The sequence below is a fragment of the Mustela putorius genome, unplaced genomic scaffold, assembly GCF_011764305.1.
Source record: "Mustela putorius furo isolate JIRA1106 unplaced genomic scaffold, ASM1176430v1.1 tig00000095_pilon_pilon_pilon, whole genome shotgun sequence".
Taxonomy (NCBI): Eukaryota; Metazoa; Chordata; class Mammalia; order Carnivora; family Mustelidae; genus Mustela; species Mustela putorius.
This window is the reverse complement of record NW_025421280.1, coordinates 9300517-9323007: the sequence shown is the minus strand read 5'-3', so window position 1 is coordinate 9323007 and position 22491 is coordinate 9300517. Positions and strand designations below refer to the sequence as shown.

At 49.5% G+C, this 22491-nt stretch overlaps 1 protein-coding gene across 5 annotated transcripts in view; it reads right to left on the bottom strand.

Moving 5' to 3' along the window:
- PRICKLE2 (prickle planar cell polarity protein 2) overlaps positions 1-22491 on the bottom strand; it is a 318505-nt gene that overhangs the window by 19937 nt on the left and 276077 nt on the right. For all 5 annotated transcript variants that reach the window (XM_004738303.3, XM_004738306.3, XM_013053561.2 and 2 more), the window contains one exon: positions 18966-19838. In XM_004738303.3, coding sequence (XP_004738360.1) covers positions 18966-19838 — 873 coding nt within the window. The remainder of the gene's footprint in view (positions 1-18965; positions 19839-22491) is intronic.

The window sequence follows — 22491 nt, the reverse complement described above, 5'->3', positions numbered from 1 at the left end:
CTCTATAGTCCCTATCTTCAAGAAGGATTTTTGGTCCTACCAAGTGCCAAGCTCAGAGCACCTCCTCTTTCGATAGAAGTACAAAAGGGCAATTGGGTAGTATCTACAGAAACTTGCCATGTGCCTATCCTTTGGTCCAGAGGGTCCCACTTCTAGGGATTGGTCCTACGGAAAAACCTGAACAAGGATACAAACGACCATAACAGTGAAATGCTGCAAAAAATCCAAGTGTCCAACCCTAGGGGATGTGTTAAAAGAATGATGATACCATCACACAATGAAACGCTATATGGCTTCATGTCAGTTAGAGCTATATACACCAAGAGGGAAAGATGAACAAGAAATAATGTTAAGTAAAAAAACATATTGCAGAATGGTATGATGACTTTGCTGTTTACAATTATTTATCTGTCAGTGTATGCCCAGAGATAAATACTAATGGAATTGTCACCTAACGGTAGGTAGATGCAAACTGGGGGATGATTTCAATTTATATAGTACAGTTGACCCCTGTTCAGGTTTTAACTGTGTGGGTCTACTTATACATGGATTTTTTTATTTTTTGAAACAGTGCTGTGCTATAAATGTATTTTCTCTTCCTTATGAATGTCTTAACATTTCCTTTTCTCTAGCTTACTTTATTGAATAAACATAATTATATTTAATATAAAAAATGTGTTAACTGACTGTTTATGTCATCAGTAAGGCTTTTGGCCAACAGGAGGCTTTGACTAAGTTAAGTTTTGGGGCAGTTAAAAGTTATATGCAGACTTTCGACTATGCAGGGGCTCAGTACCCCCAACCCCATGTTCTTCAAGGGCCAACTATATATTTCTGTAGTTTTGTAATATTTTAAAAACTATTTTTGTGTGTAACTTAGAGAAGACGATAGAATTACATGGAAAACGTTGGGAGCGTGGTGCCTGGGTGGCTCAGTGGGTTAAAGCCTCTGTCTTCGGCTCAGGTCATGATCCCAGGGTCCTGGGATGGAGCCTCACATCAGGCTCTCTGCTCTTCGGGGAGCCTGCTTCCTCCTCTCTCTCCCTGCCTGCCTCTCTGCCTACTTGTGATCTCTGTCTGTCAAATAAATAAATAAAATATATAAAAAAAAAAAAAAAGAAAAAGAAAGAAAGAAAGAAAGAAAACATTGGGAGTGACGAAAATTACATAGAAAACACTGGGAGCCGGTCGCTTTTTACCTTGGCCCACGTCTCAGGAAAGCTAGAGGCAAGACGCTTTTTCTGGGGCTGAAACAGAGCCCAGGACAAGGATATTGAACACAAAGTCTACCCTTGACAGAACACTTTGAGGCACAGCAAAGACAAATTCTACCCCACGTTGTGCTAAGTTATTCGGAACTGTCTGTGATGAAAAATAATCTGGAGTTCACAGGGAGGCACGGGAAATCAGGGTCAGTGGTTCTAGATCTCCAAGCGGCCCATCTCCACCCATACCTTTACCCCAAAGCTCTGAACCCAGACAGAGGACAGGCCACCTCTAGGGCTGGTGTTAAGTATGAGCCACAAGGACATTTGCGGCACAAGGTCAATGCTATACAAGGAGCTGTGTCCTGGTGGCTGAGGCTCTCTAGAAATCCGGTTGCCTCTCAGCAACTGTGTGCTCTTGGACAATTCCCTTCGCCCCTCTTGGCCTCTGTTTTCCCATCTGTAAAATGGAGGCTCATTTGTTCACCAACATTTCATGAATGCCTACCCCGTATGAAATTGATCCAATATGCACCAAATGTCAGACAGTGCTCCAGCCGCTGGGGCAACAGGAGCAAAGCAAACCAGACGCCAGTCTCTGCCCTTAAGCAGCTCTCCTCCCTGTAAGGGAGGGAGACAATCAACAAAATAAGTGGCATATAGTGCTAAATGCTACGGAGGAAAAGAAGGCAGGGAAGAGGGAAGGGAAGCATTTTGTGGGGGGGCTGCCCCAGGGAAGAGGAACAGACCTCACCCATACGGAATGGGCTAATGCACGTAACTCTGCAGACACAGCGCCATCCCACAGCATCTAGTGACCAAGGCCGTTACGACCAAGACTACCATTATCACCACCACCGTCTGCCTGCTCCTCTCCTCCTACCTCTGCAGCCACGTCCTGTCTTTGTAAGTTTTTCTTCATTGGTATTTCACAAGAAGTAGCCTTTTGAATAATTTATCAGGGACAAGGCATCGTCGCTAAAATTTACATATTCATCCTCATTCGATTTTCACGAATCCCTTAAAAGTAGGTTTTGTTACTTTGGTTTTTTTTTTTTTTAAACTAAGAGGAGTGTGAGGCTCAGGGAGGTGTGGGGGTGTGGGGGGAAGAGGATTTCCTCATAGTTTATATGATTAAAAAAGTTCCTCACTGGGGCGCCTGGGTGGCTCAGTTGGTTAAGCGTCTGCTTTGGCTCAGGTCCCGATCCCAGGGTCCTGGGATCGAGCCCTCCATCAGGCTCCCTGCTCAGCACGGAGCCTGCTTCTCCCTCTCCCTTGGCTGCTCCCCTGGCTTGTGCTCTCTCTTTTCCTCTGTCAAATAAATAAAGTCTTTAAAACAATAATTTAAGAAGTTCCCCATTTTTCTTTTTTATTATAGTTTGCGGCATTTCAGGCTTCGCCCATGGAAAGAGCCTCCAGTCTCACAGAGAACAGGTGCCGGTGGCGGAAGAGGACGCGCAGAAAGAGGAGAAAAAGGAAGCAGGAAGGCTGGGGTGGTCTGAGAGTGCCCACAGCCCATCAGCGGGGCAAGGAGTGCTCCCTGCTTTCTCCACGCTCAGAGCGACGGAGTCCCTGCCGTTGGCACGGCATACACATGGAGCTTCTCCACGGGCAGAAAGAACCTTCCGGAGACAGATTCAACCTCTGTTGCTAAGGGGAGGTAGGGCCTTGGGCAAAGTCAAACCAGGGATGGTCCAGGAGGGGTGTGGCATGGCTCGGCTCTGCGTCCTTGATGGGCCGGGAGAGGTGTAGTGGGGGAGAGCTATAAGCACTTTAAAAGGCAGCTTCAGCCTCTGAATCACTGGATACAGTACCTTCCCCCACTCTGTTGTGACAAGTCAAAATTTCAGACACGGCAGAATGTCCTGTGGAGAGTAAACTCACCCTGACCAAGAAGCACGGGATTATGTGTAGAAGGACAGGACTTGGGCACTAGGACCCTGGTTCAAGCCACCGGCTGCACTGGGGTCCCAGATGTGTTATTCAACACCTTCAAGACCTGATTCCTTGTCTGTGAAATGGAGATGAGATGATACGTATGACTCATGGCGTTATTGTCAAGAAGAACTAAGAAAAGTCGATGTTAGTCGTTAACACAGCATCCCACTCTCAAGGCTTCACAGCTGTCAGCTCTGTTTGTGACGGGAGATCTTGGTGGCCTCAGAACAGTGGGGGGGGGGGGTCTGCAAAGAACGAGGAACTCTGGGCGGGTGGGGGTGTGCGAGTCTTGTGTTTTGTTTGTTAAAGAGAGGGCATGCCTTATTCAAAACCCAACAAAACGTGGGAAACACTGCTCAGAGTCCGCGCTGTTTGAAGCAGCAAGACAGAGGACCTTGGTTCTACCAGAACAAGGCAAAGGAACAAGCAGGAGGAGGAAGAGGTGGGACTCCCCTGTCCCAGCCGGCTGCTCTCAGCCTGCAATGACGGCTCATAAGGCGGTTTTAGCTGAGCCCAAGCTGGCTGCTATGAGGAAGGGAAGCAAACGGTGAATGGTGTGGAAGATGATTTTTTGAGGGGCCTGAGGCTGTCGGTGGACCCTGTCCATTTTGGTTTCACATGCTGCTGTCTTCCTAGAGAACCCTTCCCAACAGAGAAAGACCTAAGCTTTCTGTAAACTCCTTTTTCTTGGGCACAGTTAAGGGGTGATGTCACCCAGAGCCCCTCTCCTTCTTCAGGAGCGTTTATTTGGTGGAGGAAAACACAGAGGAGTGGTTACACGTGTGGACTGGCAAACCCCACTTAGCCCATTCACTAGCTACGTGACCTTAAATTCTTTGACTCTTGGTTCTCTCATCTCCAAGAAGGGGACAATTGCTGTAATTTTTCTTTTTGTTATTTTTGTCCCCTTGGCTTTTCCACTTCAGTCCTTAGCAACAACAGAATCAAAATACATGGGGTCCTGAGAATATTCCCCACCTCTGCTGATACGGAAACAACACATGTTTTTTGTGTTTACCGTGTTAAGTGTCTTCTCATTTCATCCTAAGATGGCTATAGGTGAGGGAATATGGGCTCAAGAAGTTTAGATCATTTGCTCAAGGTCACAGAGCTGGTAACAGACAGAGCTGAGAGTTAACAGGAATCTATCCGACTCTTGAGACTATCACCTTAATAGCAATTTCTAGGGCCTTTGGGTAGAATTTCATAGAGGACAGATGTTCCTACAGCACATTTTTGTGTGTTCACAAACGAACATTTTCTCCCTTAAGATGTGGTACTTCAATGAGACAGGGCCAGAGTAGGGCAATAAAAGCAGAACGACCTCATAGATCATCCCAGAAGCTAGAAACAAATGCAGCTAATGAAAAATTTGGATTTGCCTTAATACCTTCCTTCTCAATCTTGCCTGCTTGATAGAATTACTGGGGAGCATGAAAATATCCCCTGGCCCAAACTAAATGCCAGATACCAGTTACACTGGACTCTTAGGGATGGGGCAGAGGCACCTGCATCCTTTACATTCCTGGGATGATTCCAGGTGCGACCAAGACTGAGAAGCAGTGTCTGAGTATTTTAGCATCTACCTGACATCTCACCAATCACACTTTCCCTTAAGCAAGACCAAGAAGGCCCGGTGGCCACTGTCTTTAGAATAAGTGTTAAGTATTCACTCTAAACCTTTTGGGTTTGAGGTGGCAAATCCCATGAGATATTGGCTCCTTTTTCCCTCTTAGTCACAGCCAAGGGCCTCAAACATGTGATGGTTCTTGAGATTTGCTAAGGATAAGTCTTGGTCACCACTCAGTGAATGTGACATAACTGAATTCGTGAAGGTCTCATCTCTTGTCCTACCACAGTGATGAGATTCTAGAAGGGCAATATCACACGCTAACTTCCCGTCCCAGCAACACAAAATCCTCCTGCTGAACTTCTGGGCCTTGGCCTTAGGGATTTTGAGGAAAGGTGGAAGGACCCAGAGCTTTGAAGGTAAAATGAAAGCCTTCTGTAATTTTGGCAACATCCACCTGGGAAAAACGACAGCTACTCAATCTTTCTTCAAGACAAGCATATCCAAAGAACCCTGGATTTTGTTGGCCAGGGCCAATACTGGCTAATTTGTGCAGTAAAAAAAGGGGTTTTGTGAATCATACTTCTGCGTAACATATGTTTTCAAGGATTACTGTTTACTTAAGGAAAGACTTTTGCATTAATCAGATTTATGCATTAGTTGCATTGCTAAGCCTGGATACCTGGGGTTATATGCAAATGTACTGCGTATATGAAACCCAGGATATGACTAAGCACTGAAAGTAAATGTAAGCCACAGCAATAGAAAGATCAACAGAAAGAGCTCACAGACTTTCAAAAAACTTTTTTTGTCTTAAATGGCATGTCCTCCCTTCACACTCCGCAACGCATGAAATTTTTCACCTAATGCTTCCTTATACACTTGCATTTGCTTTTTCAACTCCCTGTGCAAGTCAGCTGACTTTTTCTACTTTAAGACATCCCCACTGAAAAAGGGGTCGAGGACAGTGTTCTCAGAGGGATTCCAGGAGGTTGAACCAGAGCCAGCAATAAAATGTGACTGCTTCACAGCTCTAAATATAACTCTCTCCCCCCTTGACAACTCTGCTGGCCTGCTTTCAGTTGCTGGAACTGCACAAGTTCTCTCTTGCCTCAGGGCCTTTGCATATGCCATTCCTAAGGCCAATAGGGCCTCCCTCCCCTCCCCTCCTCTTCCTGTGCCAGACCAAGTCCTTTTATCTAATTCTTGCTACAATATCACTTCAGAGAGCTTCCTGGTCATCCTTTTGAGGTGGTTAACCCTCAACATTCTCTATTCTTGACCCTGCTCATTGCCTTCATGGCACTTAATCACAATCTGTCCACGTGTGTCTCTGTGTGTGTGCGTGTGTGTGTGTGTGTGTGTGTGTGTGTATGTGTGTTCCTTCTCTGGCTTCTAGTGAGTGGGGCTTGACTTCTGGGAGGAGATCGGAGTGCAGAGAGTGAGAGAGGTCAAGGTGTTGCCTTGGTTCCCTCCCAAGGCTGCAGTTTTGGCTGCAATTCTCTCCCTGAGTCCTTAGTTCTACTCAGCAGCCCTCCTTCATTAGCCTTTAATTACTCTTTGAATGTGCTGCCTATTTCCTGCTGGGGCTCTGACCCTGATAGGGACTGGGTGGGACTCATTCACCAATGTCTATAAATGTCGATTTATGCTCAATAAATATTTGTTGACCACATGAATATAAAAGAATGAAGAATCAAGATTTTAAAAAATGTCCTCCTCCTCCCTATTCTGTTTCCAAAACAATCTTGAATCAAACTCTAGGAGAGCAGACAGATTAAAAAGGGGATGTTGGGATTCTGGGTGGGTGGGGGAGACACACAAGCATGGTCCTCCTTTGAATGGCAACTCTAGAAACCCAGCGTGTTGGAGATCTTGGGGGAATGCCACGAGGGATGATGTGGCATCTTCTCCTGTGTTTACAGTTTGTGGTACAGGATATTAGGGGCTGGGCTGACAGTGTTTACATCTCAGTGCTCCCCGGGGGACTCTGGGTTCAGCTGGTGGAAGACAAAAGGGGTGGTTGGGGGTGGGGAGTAGATGATACTTCTGTGCACCCACGGAAGAGGATTTAAAATTCTTTTTTTTTTTTTTTTTTGCTGTCGTCTTGGAGCTCAGAGGAAAGCTGGAATAAAAACTGTCCTCGGGTCTGATGGGCTCCATCTCTTACTGGCAGATAAAAGTGTGGCACCCAGGGGCCCTGACTACTGAGGCCCCCACAATAAACAGATTCAGAGAGCAGAGAATGACAGAGGAAGCCATCTGCTTCTCCCGGCGGCTCGAATCCCAAGCAGAAAGCAAGCCACAAAGGACAGTGCTCAAGGTGATAGAAAGCCCGGCCACTTCTAGCTCACCGTCCCCTCAAGGATGGTGAGATCTGGGCTGCATGGAGAACCATCTGAGAACCCTGGGGCCAGGCTGGAATCAGCCCTCCCCCACCCCCACCCCGGGGCCAGAGCTTGAAACACATCTGCAGATGAGGGCCTGGCTGGGCTTGTTCCTGCGGCTGATAACGATCTCCATGGAAAACTTCCACTGGTGTCTGTCCCCATTGTCTTCCCAGCTCAGGGCCCAGAGCAGGGCCTGCTTCTCATCCACAGATGGAAAGAACAAATTAACTCCTGTAAGCTATACCGAATGGGAATTCTCTGAGAGGTTAATTGATGCTGGGGTGGGTGGGGGGGGGGTAGTGGAGGAGGAGGAAGGAAGGTCAGGGAAGCAAAGGCTGAAGTCCAGGAGCCGGCAGGGACCCTTCTCACACGGGGAGGGAGGGCTCCATTAGTACTAATAGTGTTACACGGGCAGAATTAGGCCACAGATTGCGGTAGCCTCTTCAAGCTCAGAGAAGGCTGGAGACTGAGATCCAGGGAGAAAGGGTCTCCCGCGGCTCTTTCTTGCTGCGATCACCCCTGAAGATCCAAACAGCAGGACTCCCCACTTTGGGTGTCTGCGTGGGTCTGGACTGCTGACCTCGGCAGAACTGCCAGGTATCACGGCCCATCTGTCGATTCCTGCACCTCGGAAGGATTTCTGAATTCCATTCGCGCTCTCCTCTCCCTGGTTAAGTGAGCAAGGGGCTGAGACACAGTTAAAGGAAGGCGGCAGGAGGTCGGCACTCTGGGGCCCCCGATAATAAGAATAATAATAACTCTCCAATATTGAACTTGCCGTGTGCCAGACATGCAATGAGGTGCTTTCTGCATACTACCCCACGCTTCACGACGGCCCTGGGGGAGAATACATTGATAATCACACTAGGGGATGCTGAGGGAGTGAGAGGTTTAAGCCACCAGCCTGAGGCCACATAGCTACAGCGGCAGTGTGATTTCAGCCAGGTCATTGTGACCCTTAAACACTAAACCCCAGCGTGGGCTGCAGCTGGGGTCAGAGTGAGAAACACAATAGGCTCATTCCACTGCAGGGAGTACTTCTGAAATGCCCGGCCTGGGAGGCGCCTTCTAGAGCCATCAGTTCGGGATTCTAAGCGCTTGCCGTGGGAAGGGAAGACTTCCAAGGCAATAGTCTAGACCAGGCTTTCTCAGCCTTGGTGCTACTGTCTCATGGGACCAGATGGCTCTTGGTTGGAGGGAAGGTGCTGTTCTGTGCCTTGTAGGCTGTGGAGCTGCACCCCTGGCCTCTACCCACTGGAAGCTACTAGCAACCTGCACCCTAAGTTGTGACAATCAAAAATGTTTCCAAGTGGCGTGCGCAGGTGGCACAGCCAGTTGAGTGTCTGACTCTTGGTTTTGGCTTAGGTCATGGTCTCAGGGTCGTGGGATCAAGCCCCTCGTTGGGTTCTGTGCTCAGCATGGAGTCTGCTTGAGATTCTCTCTCCCCGTCTCTCTGCCCCTGCTACTCGTGCTCTCTTCCTCTCTCTAAAATAAGTCAGTCTTTAAAAAAATTGTCTCTAAGCATTGCTAAATGTCCCTTAGGTGACAAAACCCCTACCCCTCCCCACTCACCCCTGCTGAGAACCGCTGACCTAGACCACCCTGCTCACCCCGCGGGGGCATTTGTGTCTATGTGTTTATCCCAGGTAAAGGGAATTTCTCTTCTGATCTTCTTACCTAGGACCCAGTATCCAGATATAAAGAAAGAATTTTTTTTTTTTTTAAAATGAGTTATTCCAGGCTGTTTTCTCTCCTCTCCCTTCCAACTCTGAGCTCAATCTGCTTCCAAGGAAAAGACACAAGGAAAGCCTGAACTGGACTTTCCTGCCTTTGAAAGTCAGTGCCTCCAACTAACAAGGCAGCCATCAGTAGCCTGCTCCTCCGGGCTGAGACACCCAGGAAAGGTCCAGCAGGCTCACCGCTGGGAAGCCCAGAATCCCTGCCAGGGCCAGTCACACAGGCGGTCAGAATCAGAATAAGGCCTCCCAGGTGGCCCCAGACTGATAAAACCCTCTGCGGGCAGACGGGACTGGACGGGCTGAGTCCAAGAAGCAAGAATCCCTTATACTTTACAGGGCTGAAGAGTCAAGGAGCTGTTCCAACGAAAGGCCCAGAGAACAGAAAGGAATATACCAAAGGACGTGTTTTACTGCTTTCTGCAAAGAGCGAAATGAGCACGTTTTTGCCCCAGTCCTGGTACGTGGGAGGGATAAGACAAAAGAGAAGACAGGGAGCTGGGTAGTCCACAAACGGGGCCATCAAACCCTCAGGGAGCCCGGAGTTGAGAAAGGCTTTTTTCTGGATCCCAGGAAAGGAGTGGAGGAAATGGGTCTGTTCTAGTTAAGTGGAGGGGGAATTCAGCAGGACATTTTTAAGCTGTTCGAAGTTTTTGTACCAAAGAAAACACTAGGCTTTTTCTTAGTAATTTTGTGTTGGAAGACGCAGACTTTATCTTCTAGATGGTGCCCCGCCTGTTTACTCAGCCTGATTTGTGGCAGCTGCCTCCCAGAAACACGGCGTGCTCTGGTTTTGATTTGGGAAGGGTAGGCGGGAGGAGGTGCCTGGCGGCACACCGCTGGAAACACACACACACACACACACCACACACAACTACCTGACTGTTCATGGTGATGCGCCTGAAAGTTATTCGAAGTTAACCAACCAATCAACCCACTTCCAATTCATGAAAACTGTGGTCTCCTGGCCTTCACTTGCACATCGATTTCCAGCCGAAACAGGCCCTATTTGGAGTCAGAGTATTTTATGGTTCACCTTTCCTGCTGCCTTCAATGACACTACCAAAACTACCAAATGCTCTTAGCAGGTATCACTCTCTTTCATAGTTAGCCCAGACTGAGTGCTTAAGAAACACGCCCTCCGTGTTTCAGATAACATGCTCTTAGCTTGCTTAGATGCTATTTACGGTACCAAGGGCTATCCTATTCAGGGACATCTTCAGAACTTTTTAGAAGAAACACAATCCAATTTTTCTTTTGTCCAAACAGGAGGCTAGACTCATGACTGAGAAAAGATACAAGAGGGGTACCATCGGCGAGAAGAAACTTCTAACCACAGACAAGGCGGCAGGGAGGGCTGCTTACCCCAGCATGACCTGGGTTTCTCTAGCTCAGTGTTTCGTAAACTTGACGGACCTAAGAGTTCTGTGGGGGCGTCTGTTAGAAATGCTGATTCTCAGGTCTGGCCAGTGAGAGACTCTGTTAGCAGACTCAGATGGGCCCAAGAACGTGTACTGTTGACAAGCATCCCAGGTCAATGGGTGGTCCCCGGGGAATGCACTGATGGAGGGATGGTGACTGTTTACATGAAGAAACAGACTCCTCAAAGCTGCCCCAGGTGGCTTGTACTAGGAAGTGGGGTTTCAATCACACTCATTTCCTACTGATCGGGAGGCACTTTGTGTCTGGGTAGAGGAGGGGCGGTTGGGCCAGGATGGCTGGCACAGAATCGCTGACGGGCCTCCCAGTCCTATCAGAACACCCCATGGAGGAGATGCTCAAGTAAGGAGATCAAGCATCTGGTGAGAAACTGTGCCAAAGTATTTAGAAGGTTTGATTATGTTTATAAGGAAAAGAGTAAGTCAAAAAAGTACGTTTTTGTTGCTGCAAGTCAAAGGAAATGTAGATTTCAATACAAATCAGTTTGGGAGCCTCTTAAGGGTCCCATTCCAGAAACACGGTGACGTCCATTCGACTGGATATTAACGCAGCCATTAAACGTGATGTGATAAAAGCCACGAAAAGAAGCTAATAACAGAATGCAAATGAAGAAAGTCAGGACCCAGAACCTTCAGAATGTCTACAATTCAGAAAAAAATATAACATGCTGGTATACAGGGAAAAGATATGAAAATTCACCAAAATATTCACACTAGTCAAGAGGTAAGAGCTATGATATATTATCCCCTATATCTTAATTGTTCTCTTGTAGCTGTTCCTAGTTGCCCACATTTAAAAAAATAAATCCTAAAAATCTGAGTTTCAAGGCCATTACCAAGTGGGTGTGAGCGAAGTTATTTCCTGTTGTGAGATTCCTACATTCAAAAGCTCCAAGAGAAATGCACACAGGTCCTTTAAAAATTTACTTTACAAAATCCGGTACCAGTCTGAGGTGCCTGTCGGCCCCCTCCCTCCACCCTGGGCACATGTTCCTGTGTTGCCTTTTCAGTAATAAAATGAATAAAATCAGCAACCTTTTCTCTCCTGTCAGCAACCATGGTTACTTATTCTGGGTAGAGATGACTGCCCATGCCCAGGGAGGTTATAAATAAGCCTCCTGAATGGTTATTAAAAACCAGGACACTGGAAAAATTTCTCTGAACCCAGAAAATGTCAGCGAGACCGTGACCTGAAGCAGGCATGCATCGGGCCCTCTGGGGTGGGCTCTGTTCAGACTGCTCTGTCCACTGCCCCCTCTCCCTCTCACCTGGCCCCGAGAATATCCTCGGCTTCCACACAGCACGAAATTGACCCAAAAAGAGAAACACAAGATGAACAGATTCTACCGCGACTTTCACTCAGTTGGTTTTTCATCTGGGCCTTGGTCTATGAGTCCGGTTCACAGTCATGAAATACCAGTAAGGGGGCATCGCTGCCATAAGGAACACAGAGAAAGTCACCCCGTGGAACCGGTCAGAAACCTGACTCACACCTTCAACACTGAGCTGAGGGGTTGGGTTCTGCCCTTGCAAAACATCCCCTTGCCATCCTGAATTCCCCGCATTAAAATCACCATGGAGACATGCCCCCTCGTCTCCAGAAAACCATGGCAAATATACATAATGGACATATGAGGTCAAGTTCACATGACGGGGCTTCCGGAGGAAGGAACCAGATCCTGGATCAGTCCCGGAGGGATGCTCCCGGGATAGGCTCAGGAGCAGGTTCGTGTGCTGTTTACTTCCTTGCAGTACAATCCCATTTCTTTCGAAAATACTACCTGGATTCGTCTTTGGGAAGCCCATGTCCATTCTCAATCCCTGCAGGTTGCATGGGCTGCACCCCATCCCCTTAGGTCCCAGGATGGGCACATGACTCAGGATGGACCGAGCAGAGTGAACATTCCTCCGCTCCTTCCACCGCAGGAGGTCCTTTAAGAATTGTCAGGTGACGCAAGTCAGGCAAACGGGACCCCACTCTGGGGCTTTGGGTGACACTACCTCGTGCTAATGGGTGTTAGCCTGGAGTTGCCCACGGCCATCTCAACCACCACGGGGAAGAGCCCACCTGAGAACGAAGCCAGCCAGTGGGGAGGAAGTAAGAGCCCAGAGAGAGAGAGAGAGAGATGGAAAGAAGGTGGGTCCTCACGACATCATTTGGGCACCTGGATCCCGCTGTTCCCAGAACCCAAATCCTGTGAACTTGGTGGACACTCGACTTAAAACAAACTCATCTGTGTACACCAGTTGGGTTGGGCTTCTGACACTTGCAAACAAGAGTTCTGCCCTTCTCATGAAGGAAGACAATCCCAGTGTATTCTCGGTGCTGGCCCGGAGGCCAACTGACAGGACTCTGGGTTTTCTAATCTGTAATTCCGGACCGGGCCACCCATCCTTCCCAGTAGAGGGGATGAACAAACGATCTGGGTTGTGAGATTCATGAGCATGACTGAGGTGTGGCCGCTCAAGTAAGAGGGGGGTAGCGAGGAACGGGGTTTCTGGGGGCTGGGAGGCAGCTGGTTAGGAGGTTTTACCCAACCAATTAAATAAAGAAAACTGGGGTAGAGGATGCACATCCAAACTATGCAGAAGAAAAGGAGCAATGTTCCTGCCCAGAATTAAATATAGAAATGTTTTGCATTATAAGGATTAAAAAACATTGCAGACATTCTTGGTCAAGTGAGCTGTTCCAGTTGGTTCTTTCAACTCCCCTCCACCCCTTGTTGTTCTCTGGTTCTCTCCCAGTTGGCCAGCAAGGCTGAAAAATTATCCCATGACTCCCTGGCCATCAGTACATCTTGCACATGCATCTCGGTCTTGCACAACAAAGTGTCCCTTGTCAAGGTGTGTCGGTGCCACAACTGTGCAACACTCATCAAAGGCAGCAGGAAGTCCTTTCTGACTTCTGCTTTGGCGGGGTCTCTACATATCCAGGCCAATGACATGTGCGCTTTTAGCTGATGGCGGCCTAGGTAAAAAATCAGAGTCGGCAAACTCTTACACAGTTCTAGGTTTTTGACTTGATCTTCTCTGTCTCTCAGAACCCTTCCCCCAAAGGCACGGTCAACCTGCCACTTTTCTCTCCTAGGTCAACATCCTATCGGTCTTCCTCTATCAGTCTTTACTGCTGTTTACACTGTGGGCCTTCTTTCATGTGTTTATACTTGCCATACATTCCTACCACGGGGCCTTTGCACATGCTGCTCTTGCTGCCTGGAATCCTCCTTCCCTTGTCCCTTAAGCATCACTTTTTCAGGATATTCCTTCTAACCTCCCTGTCTCAGCTTTATCTCACTTTGCATGCCCCCTTAGCCCACATTTACCACAGATTCAATTTCATATTGCACAATTCAATGCTTCTAATCTATTGAACTCCACTAGACTGTGAGGAGCAGGAAGGTAGGCTCTTTGTCCACTTTTGCTCAGCACTGTATCCCTAACCCACTGCACAGGCAGTGGCACCTTCTTGCTGGCACTGAGTACTTAGTGGACATCAGGCACTATCCTAAGTTCTTTACAGGAATTAACTCTTTAATTCCCACAACACCCTATAAGGCACTGCTGTCATTTTATTTCACAGATGAAGACACTGAGGCATCAAAAAGGTAAGCTCAAGGCCACACGGGTATTAAACCACAAAGTCCAATTTCCAGCTCTGGCAGACTGGTCTACAGCCCATCACGGGGTAGGCCCTCAAGTCACAGTGGCTGGCTGCATGAATGCACAGAAACCATCCTTTCTTTACTCCCCTCCACACCTGTATTTCCTTCCTTTAGGTCGCAGCTCTCTCTGACCCAGCCACTCCTCACGGCATGCGGCTGATCCTCAAGGAGAGCTGTGTTCCCAGCCTCACTGCTGCGCTCCAGCGTGCTTTGCTGGGGACAAGCTACCCATCTCCAGCTGTCCTTTGGTGCGCCCTCTGCCTGAGGCAACAGGTCCCGATTTGAACTCTCCTCTTCACCTGACTCTATTGTGACTTGAACGGTGGCCCTGACTTGTGGTACCGCCTTCCCCTGATCTCTGCAGGGGCCTCCCACCAGGCGCCCACCCCTGGACCGTCTACACCTGTCTCCTTTGTCTTTAAGTTCCCCTGACCCACGCAGATCACCTCGGACTACCAGCTTTGCCTTCTGCCGTGCTCTCCAGCTTCGGTCCTGCCCTGCCCAGGCCAGACGGACGTCAGCAGACTGGCTGCAAGAGGAAAAGAAATCCCGATCCCGACTGTGACCATGCCCCTTCCTGTGGGGACTCTATCAAGGAGGTTGAGAGCAAGCGCCTTGCAGGTTGAGATTCTGGCTATCAGTCGTGACCATGGAGAGGTCACAAATCCTGTGGACTTGAGCATACTTCCCTGTAAATGGGCAAAATAATCAGACTTATCTCACAGGGCTGTTATGAGGATTTAGAGAGACGTTACATGGGACATCACCATCGTGTTAGACCATAGTCTGTGGTCTTACAGTTGTCACCCATTACTACTATCATCACTGTGCACATGTCCATGGTATGGTGGTTGAGGGCACAAGCCTGGAGCTAGACTGCCTCCTGCTCCTCCACTTCCAAGCTGTGTGGGCTTGAGCTACACAGCCTCTCTGGGTCTCACTTAGGTCATCCTTAAGGGGGGACTAACAGTGGGGTCCACCTCCTCCAGCTATGGTGAGCTAGTTCACACAAAGCCCTTAGAATCTACCTAGTACGTGCCCAACACCCCATAATGCCAGTAGCTGCTGCTATTACTATGTGCAGTACTAGGGTCACCCAGGCTGCAAGCTGCTTTGCGGGCATGTTTAGGCAATGACAGGGTTCGAGAGCTTCTTCAGGGCTCCACATGGTGCTGGTGTCAATGGCTGACGGTGCTTACTTGACTCACTCCATGTGAGCCTAATGGGTGGATAGTATTTTCCAGAGACAAGGGGCAATGTGCTCCTGGTTCTAAGCAAATCAGTACGGGGCAAAGCCCAGCTCTAAGGCTGGCAAGTCCTTGAGGCTGTTTTCCCAGATCTGTTCAAAGGAAAAATGCTGCCTACAACAAGATCATGCTTTATGCCAGATTGAACACAACAAACTTATTCAATAACATGAGTTATTGACGATGGAAGGAAAAAAAAATCCATTATCTAGAAAACTAGCTTTCACCTGAGGATTAAGGTGTTTTGGCTAATCCTTCTATGACCCATACTTGTTACTCACAGACTGGGATTCCAGGATTTAAAGATACACAGTTCTACCTGCCTCCTTAGCGCACTAGGCAGCGCGTCAGTCTCATAAAGATACACAGTTCTGAGCACTGCCTTCTCAAAAGACGAGGAACTTTCTAGCAAAATTTAAATGCAACAATGGGGTTGGCAGCAAAACAACCGAGTTTCCAAGTCTAGTCAATACCACGTCTTGGGTGCATGCATGGACGTGTGTGTGTGTGCGTGTGTGTGCATGCAGTGTAGGATCTAGAAGGCTATCTAAGGTTTGCTCCAGTGACCAAGAACGAAGCAATGCTTAGAAGATGAGCTGCAATCTTTCTTCCATACGGCTGTGTCTGACAGATCTATGGAAACACAGGGGCACAGAAGGCATTTCTTCAGTTCCCTGTTCCTCATGCTCTTCGCACGCTGGTTTAAAAAAGGAGAGCGTCCCACAGGAACATCTGCAAACCTAAAAATGCAAACCTGCGCAGCTGGTGGACGCTGGGAGATGTCAGTAGCCAAAACATTCTTGGAGGCCCAATCTGTGCACCAGTATGCTTGGGATAAGAATGATGAAAATGCAGTCACAGCAAAAAATATCGGGTGACCCTCGTAGAAGGTCCTCTGTGTCAAAGACTATATTAATGAGTTTACATGCATCATCATAGACTTCTCCCCAAAACACTATGAAGGACGTCCTGTTACTCACTAAATTCCACAGATGAGGTGACTGAGCCTTACAGAATGTAAGCAGTTTGTGGAAGGCCACCCGACTTGGCCATGTGAACCGGTCTTCCAAGCCATTAATTGACAATCTGAAAGACTGGAGCTCCTGTGAGAACCTCCCAGCAGACTAAGGATGGGGTTAACTCTGGGCCCGTCCGACCAGCTCCCTCCCGCCAGCTGTGCTGTCCAGAATGGGTGGCTGCTAGCTACACGTGGCTACTGAAGTTAAATGGAATATCAAATTCTGCTGGGTGCCCTTGAGTACTTGAAACGGGGCTAGCACAACAGATGGCCCCGAAATTTTAATCTCATTTAATTTTCATGAATCCGAATTTCAACAGTCACATGTGGCTACTGGCTTCACGGGGCAGTGCTGATTTCTGGATTTTTTTTTTTTTTTTTTTTTTGGGTAAAGGTATCAGACACAGTTCAGGGAGGCGTCTCCTAATCTCAGAGTCAGAGGGACATACAGTGCTTTGCCCAAGAGCCCTTAGAAAATCATGGGGATAAATGCATCTTCTTTAGGATGCGAGATGGTACATTCTTCAAACATACACCACTTGACCTTTCCAATATTTCCCAACACCTAGATCTGATTTTCTCCTAAGTCACTGCATGAGGACAATCAAGTCAAACAGACAAGCCCACGGACAGCTGTTCTCAGACAGTGGCTGCATCAGCGTCAGCAGCAGCTGGTTGAAATACAGGTTCCTGCCCCGCCCCCCGGCCCCCACCCCCGCCATAGGGTCTGATGCAGGAGGTCTGAGGGGACTCCCTGGAGTCCATTTTTGCATCAAGCAGCCAATATCAAATGCACGTGGTCTAGCTTCGAAAAATGCTGCTTCAGAGGCTGAATTACCTGTTTATCTTCTGGTCTCTTAAATAATTATAGCATATACATTTTTCAAAAACAGCACACACTGGGCTGAAAGCCAGGCAGTCATCACTCGGCACTAACTGCTCGCTTCTCCGACATGCGGTAAGGCGCTTAGTCACTAAGGCCTCGTTCTTGTTTCATCTGAAACAGGAGGGTAACGATACCTGCTAGTTGTCCTCTAGGACACAGAAGAACACAGACGTGAACGCATCTCAGAGGTGTAAGGGTTACAAACATCCTGCGGAGACCTCCTAGGACTTACAGACCTGTTTGCTGGTTGAAAAGAGTTTAAATAGATTTCACATTTTAAAAATCCCCATGTTTAGCTCGTCTTGAGGAACTGGAAGTGTTGGCCACCTGGTATGATGAACAGCACCGCCCGGGGGTGGGGGTTGAAGGCACACGTTCAAGTCCCCACTCCATCTTTTAAAAGCCAAGTGACTTGGGGCAAATTCTCCAACGTCTCTATGCTTCAGTTTCTTCCATTTTGACATGAGACTCTTAATAGTATAACCGTTTTCTAGGGCTGGGAGGGTTTCCTTAAGTGAGTTAATATTTATGAAGTGCGTAGAACACAGTCTGGCACAGGGTAAGAGCTACGTTGCTGCTGGGTGAATAATTAAATATCGTTACACATGGCAACGACCCGCTAGAGCTGAGCTGGGGCTGTCACCTCCGGATGGGGCTGGCACGTACAAGTTCATCACAAGCACCGCCAAGACCCATGGAACTCTGGGGTCCCTGATGTAAGGGGTAGGCGTGCGTCCCCCTCCTTGGGTGTTCCACTTATAAGGGAAGCACATCTTGGGGCAGTCCTTCTCAGCTATCGATGGCAAAGGACCCGTTTTTAATTTTCAACCCACCATGGGAGACTATGCGACCCTCCTGAGCGTGGAGGACACACAGCCCATGCCACACACAACTCACAACCCACGACACCCTGACTGGTCCACACTTGGACCAAGAAGACGAGCCTGCTGGGCACACACTTGTGGCAAGTTGCGGCAAGGTCAGATCGTTCCAAGAGTTCCTAGACATTGTCATTTTTAGTACTTGTCTTGCTGCAGACTGCGGTTAGCTTCCATGCTCAGACTACCCATCGCGGAGTGCCATCTTAGAGAACTTCCACATCCGTCCCCACAGGTCCCACGGGCTGCACCATTTGTCTGGAGAAAGCAGACACTGGATGGTCTCTCTCTCTTCCCCCTTTGCTCCTTTTCAACCTACTTCCCTTCTCCTGTCTGCCCACATTTCTTTGGTCTCCATTTACACATTGAAATGAGCTCCCTAATGCGATACTGGAGTTTGGGACAGCCTTAGAAGCTGTCACAGATGCCGTGGTGTCTCAAGCACGACCCGGTATTAGGAGTATAGCTTCCGGCTCATAGCTGCCTCTTATTCTGAGTGCTGTCCTTGGCCAACAGCCCCTGCCATGCCCGCTGCCCCTACCCACAACTTCGTCCAGGAGCCACTCTCTAGCAGCCCAAAGCCCGTGACTGACAGATACACAGTACGTGGGACTGTCAACCCCTGTCGCAAGAGGGAGCCAACTGTACAATGCAACCCATCCTCCAGAGCCCCCTGTGGGGTCAGGCTGCAGTCAGATGCCAGCCAAGATAGCATTCTCTGCTTGGCTTCTCCCCCAATGCCAGCCTGACTCTCTGACTCCCCTTCCCTGGGAGCCCACCCTCACTGTGTCGAAGACATCCTCATCCTTGCCTCAGGCTCTGCTTACAGGGAAAGTGATCAAAGACAGAAGCCATCTGAAACCACGCTTCCCCTCCCCGACACCCTGCTGGAGGAAAGCACATGGCAGGAACAACACAAAAGTCCTGAAGACCAGCCTCGGGTCACCTAGAGATCATTACCTCTCGCGTTCTGTTTTCCAGGTGACCGGAACATACCTGTTGCATTAGACAGGGCCAGTGACTCCATGGAGCCCGGAGGGGTCTGCTCTGTGGGTGTCATGTTCTCGGTGTACTTCAGGGAACTGATGGGATGGCGGGTCCGGCACTGCTGAGTGGCTATGCCCCCTTCCTCTTCCTCCTCCTCCTCGTATTTGGCGACTGGGATGTTGCCTCGGGTCTCACTAAAGCTCTGACTTGACATATCGCTGTAGCTCTCCTGGGATCTCAGCCTTCCCGGGTAATAGTCCTCTCGGCATTCCTTCATGAAGCTGCCACCGTGCCCCTTCATGGCCATCGAGGAGCTCCTTTTGGGGTTGCTGAAGTGCTTGGCCCACATGTCGGGCTGGGCCCCGGCCCCCTGCCCTCCCGGACTGTAGGAAGTTCTGATGTTGCACTGGCTGAGAAGCTGCAGAGGACTCTGGGAGGGGTTCTGCTCCATCTTGTTCCCGTAATGGTAGGGCTCGTCGCGGCTCCGCCAGATGGGGTCCCGGTTGAGGCTGGGCGTCTGGCTGGACAGGCTGAGCATGTCCATCTGTAGTGACAGGGGGTCCACGTCGGCCGACAGCCGGTTGGCACTCACCTGCAGCTGGCTGTGCTGGTTTAGCATGGGCTCCTCCGTCTTGCTCTTGTTCTTGCCGATTTTGGCACTGCGCCGGGACTCCTTAGCCCGGGCGTTCTGGAAGGCCGAATCGGATGAGTCAGAGCCATTGGGGTCCTCGCCGGCACTGCAGGCCCGTGAGCAGAATATCTGGCCCTGCTTTGGGAGGAAGGGCCGCCCCAGGAGGGATTTCTTACAGTGAGCACAGCAGAAACAGGTCTCAGTGGCATGCCAGTGTTGGCCGTCATAGGTCATCTGACCTTGGTCGATCCCTAGGGATGAAAAAGACATGGAAGAGGCTGACAAGTTTGCTCGGAGGCCTATGTTAGGATGTGAGACACACAGCATCCTGGTTTGGCCCAGGGTTCCAAATACAACAGAATAAAATAATTATAAATCAATAATCAGGACCTCACATAGATGGTATTTGCGTCCTTTTATGAGAACCCCCTTGTTCTACCAGTCAGCTGCTTCTGAACTCATTTGCTCCGAGCAGAGAAAAAACTAGATCAAAATGGCCTGTCCATGCATCCTTCTGCCTGGGACAGATTCTCTCAGACAAAATTATAATCATGCTGCTAACACAAGATACAGAACTGCTCCAAGTGCTCTGCTTATACGTAAAGTCATTTAACTCCGCCACTGTAGGAGGTAGGCTTCTAATCTGATTTCCATTTCTCAGATGGGAAAACGGAGGTACAGGAGGGCTAAGTAACTTGCCTCACTCAATGCAATTAGGAATCTCGGGTGAGATCTGTACCCGGAAGTCCTGCTCCTAACTGAGAATCTAACATTTCCTTTTCACTCTCCCCGGGGGTCTGCTCCAATGCCAACTCCTTAGAGAAGTCTCCCTACACATCTGAGAGCATGTTCTCCACAGCTCTTCACCCTGACCTGCCATATTTTTCTTCAGAGCAAGAGCCCTGCTTGACAACACACGACTACATGTGTGCATCTGCTTATTAATTCTCTCCCCCACTGCAAGGGAAGCTCTAGGACGACAGGGTCCTTAATTTTCTGTGGCACGTCCAGGAACATGGCCTGACATATTGGAGGGTCTCTTTATAGAGTGAATGGATAACCTGAAGCCCAAACTGCCCCCCCCCATTCAGATGAAAAAAATCACTGTTAACAGTTCACTGGAAAACATAAAAATGGATTTCAACACTTGGTAAGGAAAAACCTGGGTGTGGTTCATCAAAAGCAGCCTCCATAAGCACGCACACCTTTTGCTTAATGTCATCAGGGAAGGAAGAAACACACTTGCTCCCCATGCAAGGGCTGTCCCTGGTTTGCATAATCTTGTTACACCTGCCCTGCTGGAACATTCCAGAGGCCCAAGGGCTCTTGCTTCTCAGCATCTCTTCTGCCCCCTGCTGGTTCCAGGACTCAATCTCTCTGGGGGCCACCAACTTCTTGCCACCATTGGGCCATGAGCTTTGGGCAGGGCGAAAGCCATGCCTGGACCTAGTACCAACCAGTAAAAAACTGTATTGCCCAACCTGGTGGCTGCTTTCAGAGTGGATCTAATTCCTGCATTAGTCCAACGGGAGAATTACATGGACTCCCCTAGAGTGCCTCCCTACGTCACTATCTCAGCAAGGCGCTCTTTACACAGCAGTTGCTAAGCTGGTAGGATGGAAGTCTGGATGTGGGGCGGATGGGGGGACCCGCTCCTGTAGGGGGATCCTATGGGGCATGCAGTCTCATGCAAGTACTATAGAATGGAAGGGGACCTGTGCAAGACTCCTGATTTCTGATAATAAAAATCTTCCCAGAAATGGAGTTCTAGTGTTGAACCTCCACCTTTAGGGGCTAACAGTCCGGAACCCAGACCTTCCGGGAATCACCCTGATAGCTGTGTCTGGAGAGGCAGTAAATGAGAAACTGGAGAACAACCTCTAAAGAGAAGGACAAGAACAAAGGGCAAAAGCCAAGCAGCTGTCCCGGCCTCCTCTGCTCCCCGCCCCTACCTTCAGGTCCCTGGAGCCCAGGGAGAGAGAGGCACAAGCTCTCTCTTATGAGCTCTGCCCCAAATCAAGGGGTCTTGGCTGATTTGGGAGTCTGGCCCTAGGGACGAAGAGGAGACTTTCAGAGGGACAGGAGCGCCACAAAGGCCACTCGAAGGCAAAGCGGCCACTGTGGAAATCCACGCCTTCTCATCTGAGCACTCCCGGGAAGCGTGAGAACTGACGAAGCGGGACTAGAGACGGGACCCAGAGTCAGGGGACCCAGAGCTGCGGCTCCATCCACACTTTGTCCCAAGGCTCCTGGGAGGAAGCAGGGCGGGCTGCAAGGTCTGAAGTCCTACAGAGGGAGGCTTCAGGAGTCAGTGAGGAGTCCGAGGAAGAAGGTTCCCACCCGGGCTGCATCCTGTGACACAGCTGCCGAAGCCCATCCGCCCGGGGTCCGATCTCGGCCCGGTGGCTGTGTGACCCTAAGCAAGTGGCTTGATCTCTCTGTGCCTCAGTGCCCTCTGTGGCAACACAGGGCATGACAACAGGTCTGGCTTCCCAGGGTTGTTGTGAGTTAATAAGCAGACGGTGCTTAGACCTGTATCTGCCAACTACTCTCACTGCTCTTTTTCTTCTATTTTCATTACCTCCTGATGCCCAGCTCCCTTTCTGCTCCAAGGGCCACTGCCCGGGTGCAGTCCAGGAAAGGCTCTGGGGCTGGCTCCGTCTTTCCCGCCCTCCCCTGCACAGGGCTGTGCTCACCCCCGCTGCCCAGCATCCCCAGCAGCGGCAGTCTTCCCTGCTCCTCATCAGAGGCACACAGGAAGCCTGGTTCCCGGGTTTGTCCCCCACCAGCTGCCTCTCCGAGCTTCTGCAAGGAAGCTGTGCTCCAATGTGGCAGTGGGGCCCCAGTAGTGGGGACGTGGCCTTGCAGAAGGCTGGGCTGGGGTGAGGCGAGGCGAGCAGAGGG